The sequence below is a fragment of the Lichenostomus cassidix genome, chromosome 8, assembly GCF_008360975.1.
Source record: "Lichenostomus cassidix isolate B80296 chromosome 8, HeHo_3.0, whole genome shotgun sequence".
Classification (NCBI taxonomy): Eukaryota; Metazoa; Chordata; class Aves; order Passeriformes; family Meliphagidae; genus Lichenostomus; species Lichenostomus cassidix.
In genome coordinates this window covers 11,725,073-11,748,395 of record NC_139489.1, presented here as the reverse complement: position 1 = coordinate 11,748,395, position 23,323 = coordinate 11,725,073, and the positions used below count along the sequence as shown (strand labels likewise).

The following is a 23,323-nucleotide window of genomic DNA, read 5'->3' as shown; positions in this document are numbered from 1 at the left end:
CATTGCAGTTTCTGCAGAAGTAGCAGTGTGTTCTCCATGCTTATGGCACTTGGATCACATTTCCCACTACCTTTTTCAAATTAATAAGTACATTAGGTGGGTTATGCAGATTACAGTGTGTGCACGAAGTTATTTGATATATTATTCACCAACAAATATAAGATAAAAAGTTAGTCTGCATATAATTACCCACAACTGCTGACTGACTTATAATTAACTTTGAAAAATTGCTGGTTTAGGAGATATCGTAGATTACAATTTTAAATATAAGGAGCTTCAGAATAGCTCTTACGATCAGCACTAGTACAAGGTATTCAATGAAGGATTAATTCCCTAAACTGCTAATCAGCTCTATCTCCTCTCTTATCAAATTGTAAATATATTATGCTGCATTAAAGTATGAGCATGCAGCTAATTAAAGCAGAGCCTGCTTTAATATGAGATACTCCCCCCCTTGACACAACAAAAATGTTCTAAGGACATACCTAACGAGTGTTAACAAATGAAAGTGATTCCTTTTCAAGTGATGCTGTGCTCCAAAGCTTTTTATTTTCATTTCAGAGATGTTTTTGTTGTTGTTTTTTTGGTTTTGGGGTTTGGTCTTTTGGTGTTTTTTTAAAGAAAAAGAAACAGAGAGAAAACCATACAGTCTTTCTGGAGAAAAAGCTTGGGAAGGACATTAATTCTATTCATCCTGCAGCTGGAAGCCCACAGGAACTGACCAAAGGATGACAACCAAGGATTTACAAATAGTACCTGAATGACACAAAGCTAAAGTTTGGTTCATTTACTAACATTTTAAATAGATTCTGATGTTAAATGCTGCAAAGTAAGAAAGCAACCACACACATTTTTAAAGGAATGCAGCACAAATTTAAATGAAAGATCAGTGAAGCCTAGCCAAGCAAACAGAGAATCAGAAGCACAATTGAGCATCATTTGCAAAACTATTACTTTTAGTTGCTTTTCTTTGTTTCAGACTCAAATAGAGCAATGCCATTGTACAGAAATCAATGAAAAAATACCAAAATTATTCATCTATGAAACAAACATAAAATATAAGAGAGAATACAGAGCAAGAAGCCTTTCAACCAAAGTTAGATTTTTTTTAATTATTTGTGTAAACCTCTAAGTTTTTTGTTCCACTTGAAAGTCTTCACACCCCAAAGACCTCAGAACATATGATGCTATTAATGTTATTCAGCAACAAAAGACACATATTTGTCAAGATCAACATGATACAGTACAGTAGAAAACCCATAGGGTAGACAGATTTTGGGGGATTTCTCCATTTCCCTTTCCTTTTTTTTAAATTATCTTTCCCTTTCCCTTTCCCTTTCCCTTTCCCTTTCCCTCTTTCCTTCATGCCTACTTTGGAAAAATAATCTCAGCAGGAAATCAAAGAGATTTACCAATAAAATCAATAAACACTTGCAGACTGTTGGTTGTGATACTGTTGAGATAAGGTAGAGTTACATCCCTGTTTGATCGATGTTTATTTCAGGGCTCATATTTTTTTAATAGAAGTGAATCAGAAGGGGGTCAGTTTTTCCCCCTCCTGGCACTGGATTCTGTAGGTTTCAGACATACAGAAAATTTATCTGACTTGTTTCATTTAAATGTTTAACAGCTATTGACATTCAAAAGTGTTCTGTTTTGAGCTAAACGTTTCTTTCTTTGTTCCCCCAGGTTAATTTGTTGGCTTTTGGAGTGATTATTTATAAAGTATTTCGACATACTGCAATGTTAAAGCCAGAAGTCAGTTGTTACGAAAATATAAGGTAAGTTTACCATTCAGTACTATTTCTACCTTCTGTAAGTTTAAATACAGAGATGATAGTGAGCATTCAAAAACAAGAGTTTCCTCTCCTGTGATTTTTAGAAAAAAAAAATTTTTTCTGTTATTACTGGTATGTATATATATTTGGATGTAAATTTTTAAAATATTATTCCCATTGAGCAATACCTTGCATGCTGGGGTGTGTGTGAGAGGTATACAAGGAAGATGAGTGGCCAGAAACAACCAGAGGGTAAAGGCTGATGGCAAACTTAAAGAAGAAATTGTCCTTTTTTTCTTAAGTATTTTCCACAGCCTCTATGCAAGGCAAAACAGATTTCAAAGCAGATTTCAAAACTCTGCCTGAAATGAGACCAAAATATTTGCCTTGAAGTAACAATTCAGAGATAAGAGATTGGAGACATTCATTCTACTTGGAAAAGTCGGCAGTAGAACGTTTTGCTTCTGTGGCACTGGGAGGATGGAGCAGATTCTCTCCAGAATTTTACTTTGCATGCTGCTATGATTTTTCCATCAACTCACTCTCTTTAAAACTGATTTATAGGGACCTTGAAAACCGTTTGTGCAGGAAAAGCTGAAGTGTACTACAGGGAACATTGAAAACAACTTAGTGTTTGTGTTGCTTAGGGATACTCCTGCAGTTTCAATGCATTGCACTAGATTTATAGTTAGGATTTAACAATTGTTTGATTGATTAGTTTCACTTGTTCCTCACCTTTCATAGCTTCATGTGGTGACCAGGTTCTAATGAAGTTGAAAATTATTCATTTGCAGAGGAACAGTGCTAAAAATGTCTGCTGTTCAAAGAAAGTCCTGCAATGACTGAGCTGAGATTGAATAAGAAAGAAATCAGTGGCTTCATTTCCAAGCCAACATGCTGTAATTTGCTCAAGTCTGTGAACAGTGCTCCACAGAGTCTTGGAAAAAAAAGAAAAAAAATCATAGCAAATCAGTTCCTACAATTTTAAGCCATCAATATGATGACCCAGGAACTATTTGGGAGTACTTGTATTGTAAAAAGAATTTATTTCTCTTTTTTTTTCTAAGAGGAAGAATTAAAAAAAGAAAGTCAGGTTTTACAACTGGCACTGTCCTCTGCAGTGAACCTGAGAGGCAGCCTGGGAATCTTTTGATGTCATGCACATGCACTGACCTAAGAGCATACTGAACATTTTTCTGCATTATTTTTTTGAGGAAGATAAGGGGGAGGAGGAAAAGTGGGGGAATGCTTCATAACAGACATATGTTTTTCCTTGGGGAATTACACTAACAGTAGATTTAAATCAAATCATATGGTGCTGCAGTACACCAGAGAAAACATAACTGAAGATTAAAGAAGCCAGTGTTTTAAGGCCCTCCAGTTTTACTCCTTTGCTCTTCCCAAGTGATTATGTGAGTTTGTTCATGCTGCAGTGCTACAGCACACCCTGAAGAGCAGCCCCTGCACTTGCACTTCTCAGGCCTTCGCAGCTGTGAAAAAAATTCCGAGGCAGCATTCATCACCCAAAGTGGAGGAGAAAGGGGAGCAGCATGTGCTGCAGGTTGTTCACAATGTTTCCTTCCTGTCTAGATCTTGTGCCCGAGGTGCTCTTGCTCTCCTGTTCCTCCTTGGGGCTACCTGGATTTTTGGTGTCCTCCATGTCGTCCAGGGATCCGTGGTCACTGCCTATCTTTTCACAATCTTCAATGCATTCCAGGGGATGTTCATCTTCATATTTCTTTGTGTACTGTCTAGGAAGGTAAGTGTCCCACTCCATGTCACTGCATAGTCAGGGCCCCAGCCCTGAAGTTGAGCTTTTGGCTTCAGTGGTGGCAGAACCTCTGTCCAATTTTTACGTTCTCACATATTCCTCCAGTTTTAAAACTGAAGTATGAAATGCGGAAAAATGGTGCTTTTTAACTGTAAAACTGGTTATAGTGTCATTTACCTGATGAAATAATACAATGTGTGCTATAAAACTCCTTTCCAATCTTTTCAATTATCAGCAAGGTTCACCCACACTACCCTGAGATGACACTTTCTTCAGTGTTCTGTCCTAAAGTAAAAGTCAGCCCCACTTTAAAACATCTAGTGACAGGAGCAGTACAAAATGAGTTCAAACACATAGGGACATAATAATAAATCTATTTCATATTTGAATTCAATATTTTTATTTCAGATTCAGGAGGAGTACTACAGATTGTTCAAAAATGTTCCTTGCTGTTTCGGCTGCTTGAGATAAGGGAAGGAAAACACCCAAAAGCATCTCATCAGAAGAAGAAAGCAACCTACATGCTGTTGTTATGGATATTACTGCAAAATTTGGTATTTTGAAAGTATGAAATGACCCAGTGAGCAGGCATATCTCTTAAATGAATTACTGGTTTTGTACATATATGTGCATTCGTGCAGAACATCTACATTATTCTGTATACAAACAGTATACAAAACAAACTGTATCATTGCAAAACAAATAGTAAAGACAAGGGAAAGAAGCAAATTTCTAAAGAACCTCAAGACTTCATGACTGAGATTTTGTTTCTAATATTAAAAATATCTGCAATCCTCGAAAGCAATATCCCAAAAAACCAACTGGCACAGCAGATTTTATGAAGTGCTTTGCTAGTGGAAACATGTTCACCATCCTTTTGTAGTAATGAACTTCTTACATTAAATTGTATGTGACCATCTGCAGGGAATGGGTTCCATTAAAGAGTCAATAGATAAAGATCTGCTTCAGCCTAGACTTTTGAAAACATTTCTTTTAATTTAAAGTAGATTAAAAAAGGAATTTGTTTAATATTATTCTCTTATCACTCTGAAATATATATTTGTATATTAATCAATCCTTTATTTTTATAACTTCTAAAGAACTGTTTAGATCTAAAGAGCTGAGGTCAGATCTGATACAAGAATGGTGGGACAGTCATTTTATAACTGAAAGATTATTTTGTGAATACTTTGAAAAAGGTCTGGTTCTTGTTTTATTTAATTGCCAAAAAAGACTGAGATCTGCTAAACTGGCACTATGATTTTGGAGGCTGTGGGAAGAGGATCCTTTCACAGGTTTGTCACTTCATAGAGATGCTTGGGATCCAGACCTTGTAGGATCAAATTAAAGTGGTAGAAATCACTCAAGCAGAAGAACACAGTTTTTAATTCAAGGTAATGTGCCTCTGTATCATGTAAAATTGCAATTACAACAGTTTTCACTAGTCATAGCATCTTTGAGTCTAGCAGCTGTCTTCCTCTGAGGCTCCTGGGTTTAAAACCATCCTGCACTTAACCTTAGGAGTATCGATAGAGCTACTGAAATCAAAGGGAATATCAAGGTGCAAGTTTGGCAGATCAGAGCATAAACACAATGCATCAACAATTCCATCTATGACATCTGACATCTGAAAAGTATGTTTTAATTTCACCCTTTTAGCACCTAACTTATGTGAAGTGCTGAGCAATCTCCTGTCCACATTGCCTTCTCAGGAAGTGTCTAGGATCTCAGATGAAGCACAGTATCTTTACCAGTAAGGCACTGTAAATATGTAGTTGTTAATAGTTCCCACTGTTGTGTTGTCTGTTAAAATAAAGCACTATTCTGAATTTTATTTATATTAAAGGAAATCTTTTTTTTTAGTAATGGTCAACTTTGGTATTTATCTTTTTTTTTCCATATACACAAGGTTTTCATTGTATACACTGCAATGACAGGCTTCACTAAGTATATTCCATGCCTCTGTCAAGTTTTTTGAAAAAAGAGGAGTCTATTAAAAAAAAAAAAATACTAAAGAAATCTCCTGGTCCTTTGAATGTAAAATATGTGAATAAACTGAAGTGCTTTGCTTTCACATTTTGACATTTTCATTCATTTAAATAAATACAGTGGTAAAAGTTCTCATTGTTACATATCATTTGCCCTCAATTATTTCCTGTATTTCCTTTGCTGTTGTGTATGTTCTTCTAAGGTTGGGAAATGCAGATACATACTACTTAAAAGAATATTTTTAGAAGGATATCTATCAGTCCATCATTTTTAATCTCCTGCAGAACTGTAACCTATAGTAAGCTGATCTGGACAAAGCATCTCTAGTAACTATATAATGACTTCAGCATGCTCAGGGAGATTGAAAAAAGTTCCTTGGAAAGAAAATATGTCATAAATGTTTAGCTTACAATAGTCTTTGTAATGAAAGAACATCTTTTATAGGCAAACTGCTCTCCTGTCTCTGGGTCAGATCTTCATTGAAATGCTGTTTTCCTTACATATAAGGATGAGTTTTCATCTTTTAATACAGCACATAAAGAGCAGAAAATCTTTTTTAGATTCCCTGCCTCAGACCCCGAAGGATATTGCAATTGTCCTTCCTAGTGCATGCAGATGTACTGATGAGAAATTAAAGGGTTTATTTGTCACAGCCCTTAGCTACATGAGCTCCAACCCAGCAGAAAGAGGAGAGACGTTGGACAGAAATTGAAAAAAGAGAGTTTTCAACAAGAGATGAGGAAAAACCTTGCCACCATGAGGACAGTCAAGGGCTGGAATGGATTGCCCAGAGAACTTGTGTAGTTGTGTTAAAAGTTTGGAGGTTTTTAAGACTGCATAAATTTCCAGCAACCTGATCTCAGACCTGACCCTGCTTTGAGCAGGAAGGTGGATGAGATGACCCACTGAGATCCCTTTCAGCCTGGATTGTGCTATGAGTCTATGGTATCAAATCAGAAAAATAACAATCAGGTATTAGTTACAATTTTTTTATGGAAACTTGCACTCAAGTGCTATGCAAACTGTTTTTCCAAATTCATGTAATCAGTTTATCAGATCAACTAGCTGACTGGTTTGAAAACTAAGAATTTTGTTCAACACTTTTTAAGATTACACAGTTTTTAGAGGAATGTGAAATGTCCAGTGGGGCCAACAGCAAAAATAAAAAAATAAAAACAAATCAGTGATTGACCAGAAAGAGAAAAAACAAAATGTGAAGGTTTCACTCTGAAAGTAAATACTTGAGGAAGAAGTTTTTCCCATTAAACCAAACAAATTTGTGTTCAGTGTTGCATTTCAAGGTGTGCTCCAGAATACAATAAATAAGGTAAAGACTCGCATATTCTGAAATAAATATTCCCTCAAAGAATTAGAATTATATTTCAAAGAAACTGCAATATTATCATCACAGCCTTTGGGAGGTTCAGTCTGCAAGAGCTGTGCTAATAAACAGATCATCTGTGCTCTTTACCTATTGGAATGAAGCAGGTAGTCATTTAAAACAAGATAAATACAGTGCAAATTTATTTCAGACTTTCCTTCAGTCTCCAGTTGTCACAGAGTTTCCTCTCAGAACATGGTGATGCTCTGAAGCCAGGAGTTTGCAGACTTGTGCACCTTGTTGACCACACAAATAAAGCAATGCTGCACGTGAAGCAGAACATGAAGCAGAACAAATATTTTCAGGGCTGATTCCTCCAGCTGCTACACCCCCAGCATTGCTTTTCTCATCAATAATATCACTTTTTCCATCTTTATCCAAATAGTTCCTTAAAGCCCAGTTCATAATCACATTCTTACCGTGTGCCAGTTAATCCCAGGAGAAGCCCTACCTCCTTCTCTGAAATCTGTATGGGTGAGATAAAAAAGGCCAAACCCATGAAGAAAGTTAAACTTTCTTTCCTCTAGGGAAAGAGGAGGCAGGAGGGCCCCTGGCCAACACCCTGTCCAGCCTGTGTTACACTTTTCCCTTTGTTCTCACACATTCAGTTCTGTGCTGTGAGATTACAGAAGTCACAATTCCACCTCACCAGAGTCACCCCCCACGCAATTTTTATATAAAATTAAGCCTTTAAGATGGATGCAGACTTGAAAACAGCTGATGATCAATGCACTGATGGTCCATTTAAACACAACCAAATTGTCAAGTGCAAATGTGCTAAAGCATTTTCACAAGTTGGCTGGCTCCCTGCCAGCCCAGCCCTCTCGGCCATCGCTGTGGGCAGCCTGGCCATGGAGATGCAGTCACAGAAGGACAGGACTGCTGTTTTCAAACCCTGCATCTCCATGACAGCCCTCCTGAACAAACCGTATGGAAAACCAAGAGCCCTGGACATACCCAGGTTTTGCCAGGAGTCAGATCCATGGCCACACATGGAACTGGAGGCTCTGGAGCTGCTGCTTCAAAACCAGCTGCAACATGCGACTAACATGAAATGCAGTAATTCCATCAACTTTACTGCTACACAGAAATATTGACAGCAGCAATCCTACTGGGTCAGAAGAACAGAAAGTAGGGGAAAAAAATCCATACACACCAAAAAGTAATAGTAAATCTGACTGTTGAGAATGTACTCTTTCTTTTTTCTCAAAGTGGAACAAAGAAGAAGCATAAACAGCACACTGAAATTATCATGAAACATAAACATAAGTTATAACTGATTCTTTTTATGATAACAATTATGTTTTGTAGAGGCCTTATTTTACATCTTCCCAATGCAGAGTTGCACTTTTTCCCAGAATTCCTTTTCCAGAACTATCCCTTAAATTTGGCAGAAACTTTACTTCTACAGATGTTGTTTTACAACTCTTTGGTTTTTTCTTGTCTTGCTGGTAAGTACTCAAATTTTATTGTATTTACTCTTTTGGATTCCCAAGGAAAAAGCATATTTTCATCAAATTTCATAGCATAGGAGATCTCCTCTGTTTTCCAAAGCATTGCTGAATATTCTAATTAAAACTAGCTCCAAGACTAGCCATCAGTCTTCACTGCAGTGCAATAGGCACCTCCCTCCAATGTAAGCCATTGTATTTATTGTAACTATTTCTATAAATGCTGCAGTCAGCTCTGAATCCGCATAAGCCTAACACCATTTAAATTAATTTTGTAAGACTTTTGTCAGACACTGCTGAATAATTTAGTCAAATCCAAGTTGATTACAAACTATTCTTCTTTATAATAACCAAGTTTGAAACCTATATTTTTAAGAGACAATCCAGTTTACTTTGTTCAAATCAGTTATATTTTAATCTGGGCAGGGATCCTCCTGTGTCTGGCCCACCATTATTTGGTCTAATGGATTGAGTTAAAGGCAACAATCTTCAAAATCCCATTCCTCTCTCTCTTTGAATGTTTCTGCACTATGCAGACTTCTGGCATCACCTTGGCTTCTGCTGGGTTTCAGAAATAATTGTTGATGATACAGTAAATTTGTTTTCTCTCCCTTGTGTTTAAATCCCAGTCTTACACTCATGTATTTGCTCAGTTTTATGCACGACTAAGTCTTTGGCATTAATGAGGCTGCTCATGTGCATAAAGTTAAGCATATGTGCAAGTGTTGTATGATCAGGGTCTTAGGATGCCAATTTGCAGTAATAACAGATTTGCATAAACTCATGATCCCAAGCACTGGGCTTCCTCATTATCAGTAGTGGAATTCATTTAGCTGTTTTTTCGTTCCATGATGTTTATGAGCCTTTTCCTTTTTTAAGTGAACTTCAGGTTGTTTTTCTTACCACTCCTCAGCCATTTTTTATTTTGTCTCAGTCACTTAACATATGTGGGGTTTTTTCCCTCCACTTACAAATGCCCACCTTAGCCATGTTAGTATGAGCTCATCTATGCTCGAGATGAGAGATCAGGTCACACTTCTTAAACTGAAAATATGTTCCTAACTGTGTAAGAGAGCTGCAGAAATACCAATTGCAAATACCCAGCTAGGACTGATCAAAATCCTGCGCACAAGTCATGGCTTCTGTCATCAAGGGGTTAGGGCCTAAATGAGGTGAGGAGCAGCTGTAACCCATTTATATAGATGGCAGCTAGGGGAGAGGCAGCTTGTACTCCTCTCTGGCAGGTGGGTTGCATTGAAGCAGAAAAAAGCAAAGTATATCCTCACTGAAATTACAGTGCACATCTTACTGGAGGATAATCTCCCTTCTGATGCTCAGCTCTGCTTTATCTTCATTACAATTGACACTTAATACCTATAATATGACTCCTAAAGGCTTTGGGGTTTGATTCCTTGTTCTCAGAAGCAGTAATGCATACATTCTCTCTCCAAATGGATGGGACAGGACCAGGTGTCCCAGGTACTGATGAGGACACACCTACCCTGAGAGCGTCCCGCTGTGGCCCCCCAGCACTCCCAGCTGCCCTGCAGTTTCTTCCAGTCCCCAGTGGAAGCTCCCAGCAGAGGTGAGAAGCCTGGAGTGTAACATTTGGCTTTGGAGTGATATAGGATATCAGTGCTGCAATAGGGATACAAAGGTAAAAACAGTGATGCTCGGTGGGTAGCAAAACAAAGGCATGAATATGTCCTAACCGTAGTATGTAAAGCTTTCAAAGGTGGGGGGGGGAAGATAAAAGGGTAAATTCTGGGACAAAGTTGATAGTTGAGAGCTATCATCTAGAAAACCTCGTGGTTCCCCACCTGAATAACTGTGTCTGCCAAAAGGAAAAGGGAATAGTGCTGGGGAAGAGGAGGTGGAAGCGTTCAAAGGAGGCTCCCAGGGAAAAGCTGCACTGGAATTCTGTGATAAAGCAGAGGGGGAGACAGAAAGTGATGTTGGTAATAAAGCCTCGTGTTCAGCACTAAGTGAGGGCATGTTTTCTGTGATCTGTACTGCTGGCACAGCTGAGAGTGCTTCTGTGGGTTCCTGGGATTTCACAATTCTTTACTTTAGGGACCCTAAATTTCAAATTGTAACTCTCACATCTGTCACCAATGAGGTCAGCAAAACTTCGGAGATTTCTGAAAGCCAGCTGGAGCCACAGAGAGCAGTGTCTCTGGGGGATAGCAGCCCAGGAGGAAGGTATTAACCATTTTAGTGCTGGTGGAAAAGCAGGAAAGCCAGTTAACAGTGAAATAAATGAGTCTGTGTGTCCCAAAGCCTTAGGAGCAATTATTTCCAGTACAGCATGCTTTCCTTAGCAGCACAGGGCCCTTGAACACGCAGGCACAAGGGCAGAGCACAGAGGCTCCGCTGTCTCTCAGCAGGTGCTGCAGAGTGCAGGTCTGGAGTGCAGGGCAGCGAGGAGCATCCATCGTGTCCTCCCTTTGCCAGCAGGGAACTCCCCTTCCTCAAACTGCTTTGTTCCCCTAGCCGGGGCTGCCTCTGATTGTCGTTTCCAAGCTCTGGCTTGGCTCTTGCAGACGCTATTCCTGTCACAGGCAAGCCTGCTCCTCTGCCACGTATTTGTTTAAACGGGTTCAAAAGTTCTCAGCTTCCTGACAACTTTTTTTTTCCCCCCTTTGTTTTATACCAATCAGTTAATTTGCTAACATCACCCTCCGTATCTTCTGATCTCAGGCAAGCTGGCTGGGTTTACTGGTGCCTTTATCGCCCCATTACAGCCAGCAGCGAGGAATGCAGGTCAGGAGGGAAATAAGAAGGGACGGCTCTTTTGAAATGGGGAGGAACAAGGTCAGCCTTGTGGGGCAAACAGGAGAGGGTAGAAGTGCAGAAAAGGGATGTACTTTAAAAACAAACTCATGCTGCACTAATCCAACTGCTATTCAGCTTTATCCCCCTCTGCTTACACGTTGCTACAAATCTCTTTTTATCTTCCTTTGTCTCTTTTTCTTATTCAGTCTACTATAAAGTCTTCACGAAACCACCTATTTTTCTTATCCATTTTAGAAAATGCTCTGAGATTTCTCAACACACTTTTATTAACTTGTGATCTCAAGGAGTCTGTTTCAAATGAAAACATTAGAACCGATCAGAAATGGGAACATTTTTCACAAAAGGTGACGGTTTTTGTTTTGAGAACACTTTACTTTTTATTCAGAATTTTTGTCTTAGCCAACAAAGAGCTTTTTTATCTCTTTTCCAGTTACTCCAGATTTACAAGAGTGGGAATGAAAACAGACTGCAATTTTTGTCCTCATTAAATAGGAACAGAGATTTAGAAGAAAAAGATTCATTGAGCAGTTATATTAGAATAAAATTATGCTGTTTGGCTTTGGTAGCTTCATGCTTGTTTATATCAGTGGAATGATCAGAGACACTCATATTTTGTTTTTTCCACTGCTCTGCATGTCCTTGGTGAACAGGACAGTCCTGCTTTATCTTTCACAATGTTGTTCCAGGTCATGGTTGAGTACAGAGGCATGACCATGAGGAAACTTGCCTTTACTCCTGCCAATCACATACCAGTGGATAAAGAGAAATCCATTTTCTTTCTACCTAGCACTGAAGTGGAAGAAGAAAGGTTGTCTCTTCTTTTTTCTGTTGTTTTTTTTTTGGTTGGGTTTTTTTTTTTTTTTGTGTGTGTGTGTGTGTGTGTGTGTGTGTGCGTGCAGTAAAGCAAACAAAAGTTTAAAGTAAACTTTTTCAAATAACTCTTTTTCCTGGCAGAACTTTCTCTGCCTTCTGCTGGCTGAAGGGCATTGTAATTCATGCAATAAAAGGGGAAAAGATCTGCTGGTAGAGATTGTTTACTTTAAACTTCTGTTTGTTTTGCCTCCACTCTGGGAAAGAATGCAATATTTCTCTGAAGCTCTGTTAATTTTTTTTCTTCCTTTGACTGACTTGAGCAGTGGAGAAAGCACCCGATCAACAAACAGGAAACCAAAGGACTTTCCATCCCTGTAGGACAGAGATAGCATGAACTGTTGCACTGCAAGCTGCTTTTAACTGATCCTCTTTGTGAGTGAATGGGTGTTACCTGGTAATAACCCATATTCTTGGGTCAAAATTTTCAAACCAGTCTCCTAAGCTCAAGGATCCCACTGAAATCTGTGGTGGAGTTACTAAACCACTTCAGATAATACTTTTAAAATAAAATAAGGCATATAAGCCCCAAGATGTGGGTGTAATCAGTAGGTCACCATTCGTGGAAATACTGCCAGTGTGAAGAGCTGGGTTTCAGATACAGCATCCAGGCTGGCAGACCAGATAAGCAGATCTGGGAGTTGCTCCTCACATGGGGACAGAGGTCCATCAGAGCTCAAAGTCCCACGGTGGTTGCAGACCATTAGCATTGGTTTGCAGTGCCTCATCCTTTTGTGGGCAGCAGCTCACAGGTTGCCCACCCTAATGCAACCTGAAAATGAGTTTCCCTTTTCCCTTGTCACTTGCTGTGGGCTCCGTGTGTGTGTGTGTGTGTCTTTCCTCCTCACTGAAAGATGTTGAGGCTGAGAACATGGAAATGGTCACATGGGTAAAATGCTCAATCCAATGATGTTTTTCAGGGTGGTGTGGTATCTGATGCATTGTATTTTTTTCTCATGTACACGAACTAGTTTAGAAAAAGAGAAGCCCATAGATAGTCTGTGCTTTTAACACAGATGTGAATGCTAGGAAGGCAACTGCTGTCATTGTGTGCTAGATCCAGCATTTCTGGGAGATGTAACCCTCATCCAATTGCATAACAAGAGAGCAAGCATTGTTTTTTACACTCTTGATGGATAGCCAACTGCAATGGTGACACTGATCCACTTATCCTGAAGTGCCTAGTAACCAGGAGCAGTGGGTCCAGGTAGCACATGATCCAGCTCCTTTGAGGGTTCAAATGCACATCTCTTACTTTTTGAGAGTGTTTGCCAGAAGCCTGCTTACAAGCTGCTACTCAGCACAGTAGGGGTATCTTTTCCTAACAAATCTCAGCTGCTGAAGCAAGAAATCATGGGCCCAAGAAGGACCTGTGTGTCTCTCCCTTTGGAAGTGCCTGAGACAGTAGGTGGAAGCCTGTGCTCTGACAGCTCCTTCCAAAACTCCCCCCCCTCCCCCCCACCTCCTCATTTATCACTGCTATGGGTGAGCAGGACAAGAGCAGACAGAGCAGCAGAACAAAAATAGCCCTGAGACTGGAGACCAGCAGCCAGGGCTCCTTCCCTCTGCTGTCTCAACTGTGCAGCTTTACTGACAGAGTCAGGAGCTCCAGCTTTCTTACCCACAAAGATGTGTCAGGGAAGGCACAAGCAATTCTTCTCCTTCCCTTTCTCTTATTTCTAGAAGAGTGCAGTTGACACTGTGAGGTTTTTGAGGCACCATGATGTTTTGAGGCAAACACACAGGCAGAGCTGGAATGCCTGCACAGCTTGGATTCAGGCAGGGAGATACCTGGGGTTGCAAGAAAGATGCTGAGAGCAGATTTGGGAGTCCCAATATTGGTGATTGATCTTTAAAAATCTCCTTGATTTGCCTTGAGCTTCTGTAAGATCTGACCCTAAAAGTTGATCTAGAAAGTGTTAGATTTATTTCAGCACTGTGAGCTCCATCCTGGGGATGCTCAGGAACATAGACCTTCCAACCCAGAAAGGATTAAAAATTTCAGCTCCTGCATAATGAAAAAGTAAGAACCTTATCCGAAAATGTCTGCTTTGAGCTCACAGCTTGTGACAAGATGTTGCAAGGCTCTTAAAATTCCAGGATCTCAAGAACTCTTGCCCATTCAGCCCCTTTCTCTTTCTCCAGTCTGCCACAGTTCTTGAATTAAAAGGTCCTGAAAATATGTATGTAAATGTGGGGCATTTTAAAACATGCTTGCAAGGCAGACAAATGGGTCAGGCCTTTGAGGAAGCATGAATAGGTTAGGATTATAATTCATTGTAATGTCATGGCAAGCTGCAGTTTCAAAGGCCTAAGTCCTCCAATTTTAGCCAATAAAAAATTTAAAGAGACAAAATCCCAATTTGCTTTATAATCAATAAAATGTACAACTTCTTTATCTTGCTAGAAGAGGCTGTCGTTTGCAGTCAACCATTGTCAACAGGCTGTTTGATCTATCCATAAAACAAATCATTACAAGGAGCACAGCACTGCTGCTGTGGCTTTTGTGGTGCTTTTAATGAGGACTGGCAATACTTCTATTCCATTACAAGATTTGAAAGTGAATTTGTTGGAGACACACCCAGGCTTAAGGTAGGAGAGTGAGGTTTAAAAATAATTAACTGTGCAGTTCCAAATAACCTGATAGATTAAGGATTCATTCACAATGAAGCAATTCCCTGTCTCTATGATTGGTATTTAAATCTAGGGTGCCATTAAGTGCTGGTCTGCTTCAGCCTAACCTTGGGACTGCACAGGATTAGAGGGCATGCATGGCTGCTCTTGCATGGGGTAGCTGAGAGCAATGAAGTGTCTGTGCACTGAACAAAAAGAGATGGGAAGGAGAAGAAAATATGACTGAGTGGGAGGGGTGAGGGGCTGTTTGGCCCTTGTTTCGCAGCACGCTTGTGGCCATCCCTGCACACAGTGGCCCTGGAGCTCATGCTGGCACCCAGCAGCATTGCATCCCTGAGGCACAGAAGCCAGACCCCCCTGGAAAGGGACTCCTCCCTGCCAGGCATGCACTGCTGCCACAGGCCCTCCACAGCTGTCCTGGATGTTGTCCCCCCTGTAGGTGCTGGGCTGTAGAGCAAGGTGATGAAGGTAAGATAGGGCTTGGCTTCCTTAGATGTGTTTCTCCATTAGGCATCCCCCAACTCCATGGCATCCCTCCTGCAGCACCATGGCTGCTCACCAAACCCAGCTGCTGACACATGAGGGTCAGGACAGGATTTCCTTCCCTTCAGACCTGAGGGAAGATATGCAGCCTTGAGAGAAGGGATACCCTGGGATTAAATCTGATCTGAGGTTGAGATGATAAATGTGGGACAAAAGCTTCTGTGAAAGGCACCTTCCTAATTCAAAGGTGATGCTAATGGAAGTCATAGCATTAGGTCACATAATTCCTGAAATAATCTGCAGACTAGCCCAGTAAATCAAGGAGAACAGATTTGAAGCTCCTCCTCTATCTCAGACTGCTTTTTTAGGCACTTAGCTCATAAGAAAAAAATCTCCTCCACCTGGCAAAATACAGGGGGCTGGGAACAGCAGCACCAATGCTGAGTCTTGCCTGTAGTGTTTGCTTTGGGGTGGGAGTGCACCCCAAACAGAACAGAGCAGGTAACTCTGCCCTCGGGAAAGGGATGTCCTGGGAAGTGACTGTGGACAGTCAGCAATGGCCATGTCTTCCTGAGGAGCCAGGACTGGGATCCCCTTTGCAGCCTTTGCAGCTGCTTCAGAATCTGCTTGAAGCTGGATGGGACCCAGAATTGTCAACAAGCTGAGTAGCCTCTCGCAGTCCTGCTGTGAGCTGATTATCACATCTAACAAAATAATGTGCTGGAACAAATAACACTTCAGGCTCTGTTGTTTCAGGTGAAACTTAGTCCTACTAAGTATAAATTTATAATAAGAGCCACAGCACTACGAGTTTCCCAATAGTCAGGTTTAATTCAAATGCATAATTCAGACCCTTACAGGGACACTCTCATCTTTGTATGCTGGAATTTGGGGATTTACACACATAATTCCCATTAACACTAGCAGGAGTTACAGTATGCATATATCTATTCCCTTCTCGATGCAGGCATTTCCCCTTGGGGATAATAACTGTGCTTTAAATTCTCCTTCCACGAGGGTTTGCAGAGATGCTGCATATGCTCAGCCCCGAGGCTGCCCTCCCTCCAGCAAGGGCTCTCCCGCCCCGGGCTGTCCCCGGCAGCGCAGGGTCACCTCCCCCGCGCCACGGCCGCGCTCACCCGCGGGACATCACGACAGAGGCTGCTGTCGGCGATTGCAGCCCAAAGCGGCGCTCCGGCCCGGCCATCGCCCCGAGGTGCGGAGCCCGAGTGCCACCTGCCGGGCGCTGCCGCAGCTGGACACCGCTGGCGCAGCTGGGCACGGGGACCCGGCTGAAAACCCAGCCCCAGACCGAGGGGCATAACATTTGGGGCTGGAGCAGTGGAAGTGGGGTAGCATCGGGAGGATGCTTGGCGGGAGAGGAAGGAGGAAACACGTATTCCCTCTAATTCCACGCAAAATTCATGTGTCTGAAAAAAACTGGGAATTAGGTTTGTTGGAGTGGTTAGCTGAGAGAAAATGAGAGCTGACCTCATTCTGTTTCCTGACAATTTTTTTTGCCGTCATTAAGAGCACTGTTGTGAAACTTCTATATGGCACTTCACTTAAAAAGGATTTAACCTGATGTTTAAACAAGCTGCCCAATCAAGGCCTGGAGCATACCAGAATATCCTCTCTGGAAGTGGACTCATTATACTCTGTTACATTTGTAATGTTTTGCAAACGCCTGCTTGTCTAATGAGATCTACTCACATAAAATGCATCTGTAGCATAACTGTGGTGGGGAACAAAGGCCATAAATATTGTACCATGCCTGACCAAAATATATTCATTGTGTTCTCTTCCCTTTTTAGTAAGTTTGAAGTTGACTCAGTTGAATTTAATAGGCTGATGCTTTTACAAAGCATGTGTGCAAGATAAACTGGATTATGTAGAGGTTGACAGGGCAGTTGCTTTTGAGAGAGTTTTTTGGGTTGTTTTTTGATGCTGGAAGCTTCAGTGATGTTCAGTGCAGTGGTAGCTGCAGTGCTCCTCTCACAGGCCCACTTTGCTGTCAGTCACAGCAGGCTGGTCCCAGCTTGCCAGAAGAGCTGAGGGCAGAGTCTCACTGATCCAGGCAGCCCCGTGTTGTGCCGGAAGCTGGGATGGTGACAAAACCTTTGTAGCACTCTGATTGCTGAACTAGTCTCATCCACAATTCTTTCATGAACTCAAAACTATAATTCTGTTGTATGTATGGATTACTGATAAGAATTTGCAGTCACTCTGTATGTAAAAGGCATGACCCAATTTCATCTAGCAATAGAATGAGGAATGCCCATATCACCTTTTTTAATAGCTGTGTTTTAACCTAAACTGGACTGCAAAGCTACAACCATTTTGTCATTTTTTTCTGGTTCCTTCGAAGATCTGTCCTCACAGAAGTACCAAGTGGTACATGGAAAAGGTGTGTCCCCATGTACAGACACACGCACCCCCCCCCAGAATTCACCCCTTCTTCACACACTAGGCTTTGCTGCTCCATGAAAGCTAAGAATTTGGCCTTCTGTAATATTCTCTATCTCCAAACAGAAAAAATTTGTTAATAAATCTCTTCTATATGCTGTGAAATGCTGGAGGATCTCACAGCTCATTGCAATTATGTGTATTTTAGATCAGAGAAGTGATGGCTTATACTTAGAGGCTCTGCAGAGAGTGTTGCATGTTATGCTAGCGACACAGCTTTGGCTGCAGGCCCTGATCCAAAGCCAGGTGCAATCAAATAGTCAAAGGTCATGTCTCCACAACAGAAAGAAGTTGTAATTGTAGCTTGTCCCAGGATTACCCTTGGTAGTTTAAGCCTGCCAGCATGAGAAATAATAACACAAGCGAATGTGTAGTTGAGAGCTACCAGAATACACAGGTCTGTGATGTGGGTTGGAGGTGCCTCCTGGAGCACATCTGCCCACACATGCAGAAACAGCCCAGGTCTGTGACCAGCACTGGCCACCAGCACACCCTGACACCTCCATGCCCCACTCAGCAGCCCTGGTCACAGGGGCATCAGGACCTCCTGCCACCTCCCTGCTCCCAGGGCACTGTGGCCAGCAGCCACCTCCTCCCTGCCCCGGCTCCCAGTGCAATCCCCCGTGAGACACACAAGGCCATGAGTGCCACAACAGGTGTCCCAACTGCCCTTTGTCCCCAGAGCAGGATAAGGCTGCCCACACACTAGCAGGGTAGCTGCTGGCAAGTGATGATTGGTGCCAGCTGCCATTAGAGGGGAGAAAAGTATAATTTGCACAGTCCAGAGGAGGGCCAAAGCTTGAGAACATGAGTGAATTTTCAGAGAAAGACACAGGAAGTCCTTAAAAAGAATTTATTATTCATATAACATATATGTGTAATATAGATATAGATGTCTCTATAAATATTTTGTAGAATTTGCATGGTTTTTCTAAGGTCCATAATTTAGGGGTCCAAATTATTATGTCAAACACACCTTGTTTTAACAGGATGAGATCTCTTCTTCCAATAATGAGAAGTAGGAAGAAAAAAATTGGTGAGCTGATCCCTTTCCATTCCAGTGTCCAAACTTTTCCTCTCACAAGAAAGTTTCTTATTACCATATCTCTAAATAGTTATTGTTGAGAGTGTATTTTATTGCAATGTATTAAGAAAATGGCCATGACTCTTTATATCATTATGCAAAAGCAAAGGGCTCTAATACGACTATTTAAAAAATACAGAAAGGATCATATATTTCTGCAGTATTTGCCTTAGAAATGGTTTTCTGTGAACAAAGTCACTGACTATTTTAGCTCAATATCTGTGAATGCTGTTGGGTCACTCTGAAATTTAGGAGGGCAGGGGGAAGGCAAGAAAAGAAAGGGAAAGAAGCTTTGCATTGCTGCCCTTTCTTGAAGGCAGACTTTCAGCAGATCACTTTGACCTGTCTCCTGTCTACCTGTCAAAATGATTATTTGTTCTTTCACAGTGCCTAGAACAATTGCAGGGTAAGGGTTTGTTTACTCTTTTGCATCATATTGAAATCATTTACTTTTATAATTGTAGACAGCTGAAAAAGGAGTTAGGGAATAAGAAAGGAACAAAAATTTAGAGGACTGGCAAGAAGGTGGAGGATTTAAGACAGGGCACCAACCAATTTTGAGATGACATAACAAAACTTTTATGGAACACCAAAGACTAGCATATAACTTCTGCAGCTGAAAGGTAAATGACAGTTTTAATCAAGTGTCTTTCTCTCTCTAGAACAGTAATAAACATGAGCAGATATGTCTATCTTTCGCCCATACCTTTATCAGAATCAAAAACTTAGGGCGAGAAAAGTTGCTATCATCTGTCCCTGATGTAAAACATGTATCTATTAAGTAAACTTCTGAAAAGCTCATTTAAATGCTCTGGTCTCTGCTCTTAGCCATTTTATATGTTCAGACCCATGTAAACCCTTGCAAAGCAAAACAAGAGCTCTTTTGCAAAACCTCCTCTCCGTTTCCCAGCACGTTTTTTTTTTAAAGCCATTGTTTTTTTCTCCTGAGTATAATACCATTGTTTTTATCTTGTTGCACTGCTTCTTAGCAGAAGAATGTTTTAAGAACAATAACATAACATTTAGGAATAATAACCCCCCTGTCTCACACTGGCACTGCTGTTCTTACAAAGCCACTCATACTGTCTGTAACTAAAAGACAATACCTAAGAATGAGCTTCAGAAAATAACAAGTATTTATACTTTCTCCGCGTTGCCACCAGGGACATTGGGTCTTTTTTGGTCCAAGTGGGATAGCTCTGTGTTAGTCTTAGTAGCAATTTGTTTCAGAAGATTTCCAATTAGTCATGGAAATTTTTCAATAGCCAGGGCATGTTGTGCATGCTGACACACTCAGTACAGAGGAATTTCCTTTTGTTTTGAAACTGCTATTTGCATTTTTGTTTTATTTTCACCAGTGTTATTATTAAAATAAAAAGTGACCCATCATTTCCAGTTGGTACCTAATTTTTCCATAATTACAAAATTATCAGACTGGTTAATGGTTTTGCTTTTTACAGGAAAAATTAAATTCCCCATAATATTCTTACAATTATCATGCCAATTTTTTTCACAAATTTATATGCAAATATAGATATAGATGAGATATATACTTATATTTCAACAGTTATCTATAATGCTTCTTTAGTTTAATCAGCATTACCTGCTTGCAAGGATCCAGCATCAGAGTGCAATACTAACTTATGCAAAATTAATCTTTCAGGATTTTTTATAAGTGTTCATTGATATTTGGGTTGATTTTCCTTTTCATCCACCCAGAAGAGAGGACTTTGCAGTTCCTGTGCATGCAATGCTGCTTGTCTGCAATCCCCTCCTTAGAGCTCCTGACATGTTCCAATTTCTGGTCAGGCCCTTAAAAAAGAATCACAAAATCTGCGCAAATATTTCATTTACTTTATTCGCAGAGCAGGTCTATGAGAACACTAAAGCTATGTGCCCTTATTGATTGGGTTTTAGTGAAATCGGAGTAGAAATTCATGTACCAGCTGATTTTCAGAGAGCCACTACCACAGAGCAATTCACTGATGGATGTCACCAAACAGGAGGTCACACTACAGCATATGCACTTGGTTGTGCTGTGCAGTGACTTCATTTGTATGCAGCAGGGACAGTGAGGCATGGGGCTGCCTCTGGAGGGAACAGTCAATTCTGCAAACATTTATGACACTGCAGACGAGTCCAGGCAAGTTTACCTTGCCCTTCTCTTTGCAAAATGTTTTGTCGATCAAGGTTATCTGGTCAGAGCTTTCCTGGAGTCTCAGCACAACCAGTTCAAGGAGCAAAGGGGTGGAGGGACATTTGAGAGAGTCTTTAATGTGTCTTGTGGAGTATTTTTCAGAAAACCACTGAACCAGGACTTGGGATTTCTGACCCCATTTTCCAGGGATTTCCAAGAAAACTTTAGCCCTTCTGTGTCTTGCCACAGCTTAAAAACAGGATGCAGATTTTCTCTCTCCACCATTCCTTTCCCTGCCTCTTTTTTCTTTTCTTGTACTTGCTCATCTTCTTCCAGCATCATTTGTAAGAAGAGTCATCTCAGGTTTGCATTTTCAGATGTACAACTTATCTTACAATCTGCAAAAAAATAATCTCTCATATTTCCTTTATCCCACTGAGGTCAAATGCTAGAGAAACTAGGCCACAGCAGCTTTTCTTAAATTTAGTTTCAATGACAAAGGGGGATCTACTTATTTGCATGTATTGTTTGGCTGAGGAAATACAGTAAGTGTTTGCTAAGTTTTATGGGGTTTTGGTCACAAAAAATGGGTTTTTTTCAATGAAATACATTTGGATTGTGTTGGTTGGTTGGTTGGCTGGCTGGTTGGCTGGTTGGCTGGTTGGCTGGTTTTTTATAAGCCAGTAATATTTATGTGGTTGTTGTTGTTGTACAAAGTGTTCTAACCAGCCACACCAAGTGCCATGATGAAACTGAGATAGAAATAAGTGTGTCCAGAGAGCCCAAGGGGTTACTCCTGGGTGAAACTTGTTCTTGTTCACCCTGGGGTGTGCAGAGCTGTGTGTGGGTACAGGCTGCTGCATAGAGAGATATAACAAATTGGGCTGGAGAGGAGCCAAAACAGCAAAAGGCACATGCATACCCATTCCTATGTGGAGACTCTGAGCCAAAATAAAAGCTGGTAAGAGAGGAAAATGTGCTTAAGGACAGGTGGCTTTCAAGAGAGGAGTGAGCAGCAGTGAGAAGAACATGCCAGAGAGAAGTTTTATTAGTGACTGAAGGCCAGCCAGGACAGCAGACTTTGATGAGTTTTCCTCCACAACAGCTCCGGCTTCACAAGTGAGGCTGAAGTCCACATTCACAGCTTCCATTTTCTCCACACGAGCTCTGTGGGCACAGTTACACTGAGTCTGGGCATTTGGATGCCTGCCTGACCAGCGCTGTGTGTTTATTTCTCATTTGGGAATAGAAGCACAGGGTTTGCTCATGGAAAAAGTGAATGAACTCATTTGCAGGTGCAATCTTAATGTATTCTTAAACTGCTGGCTTCTTTGCCTTTCCCAATTCATTTTTATAGGGCTGGTTTGGGGTTGTTTTTTTGTGGTTGAGTTATTTTAAAAAATAAGTAGTCCAAAATGTTCTTAGCAGAAATCTCTTTAATCTCCCAGAATCTTTTTCACTGGAATGGCCCAATGCTTAACAATGGTAGAGAAAAGAGGAGAGCAGAGAAGAAAGTTGCACAGGACCATTTGACCACTGGCATTTGGTTCTGAACTGTGGAGTAAATATCTATATTCTTTCTAGTAAAGTAACTTTCCAATCATGTAAAGTAAAGCGCGCCAGAAAACGTCGTAGCAGTTAATTCATTTTTGTGGAGTTCCCTACTGCCAAAAGTCAAGGGGCAAAGGAGAACATAGTGTAAGGCACAGTTCACATGGCTGTGCTACAGACCACAGAGACAGCTGATTGATGCAGTGTGAGTTTGCCCTCCAGGATACAGCTGAGGTTATTGGTGGGACAAGGAACTGAAGATTGTGTTGCAGCTATTGGCTCCATTCATGAATTGTTAATGCAGAAGAATAAAAGAATTCACTCAAGGCAATCAATTTCCCTTTAAAAATACAACAATTCACCCCAAAAGAGTGAAAGAAGCCTTAAGTGATAAATTGCAGGAACATTGCTTTCACATTTGACACCCATTAGACCTGGTTTATATTGGGAAAGTAGTATCATTAAGCAAAGTAGACAATGCTTTACAACTATTTGCTTATGAAAAGATACAGCTATTACATAAAGATAACTTTTATTAAATAAGAACATTTTGCAAAGCCTTTAAAGAATAAGAAGCAAGAAGAGTTGTCTTTGGTAGTATAGGTCTTTTCCTATATGCTTTCACAAGAAAAAAAATACTCATCTCAGAGGCAGAACAATTGGAGTTATTTGAGTTGAGAGGCACTTAATGGGAAGCTAGATTCCCTTAGCAATAAATACAAGGTCAGGTATAAACTGAAGGAAGTTGCTGTCCTCCTCCAAAAACACCAGAGTGAAGTAATCACTGTGTGCTGAAATTCCCCTGTGGAATGGTAGCAACTACTGTTCCTCCCCAGGAGGAGCCAGGGAGCAGAGGTAAGGTGGTCAGCATCCATTTCTCCAGGGTTCAGTGCCAAGCCAAACAGTGCCTCCTTCATCCTTGCCAGCCTTTC

At 40.9% G+C, this 23,323-nt stretch overlaps 1 protein-coding gene across 3 annotated transcripts in view; it reads left to right on the top strand.

Moving 5' to 3' along the window:
* ADGRL4 (adhesion G protein-coupled receptor L4) overlaps positions 1-5,669 on the top strand; it is a 78,725-nt gene extending 73,056 nt beyond the window's left edge. For all 3 annotated transcript variants that reach the window (XM_085067909.1, XM_085067907.1, XM_085067908.1), the window contains 3 exons: positions 1,690-1,781; positions 3,369-3,537; positions 3,958-5,669. In XM_085067909.1, coding sequence (XP_084924035.1) covers positions 1,690-1,781; positions 3,369-3,537; positions 3,958-4,020 — 324 coding nt within the window. In that variant the 3' untranslated portion in view covers positions 4,021-5,669. The remainder of the gene's footprint in view (positions 1-1,689; positions 1,782-3,368; positions 3,538-3,957) is intronic.
* Positions 5,670-23,323: the final 17,654 nt, after the last annotated feature.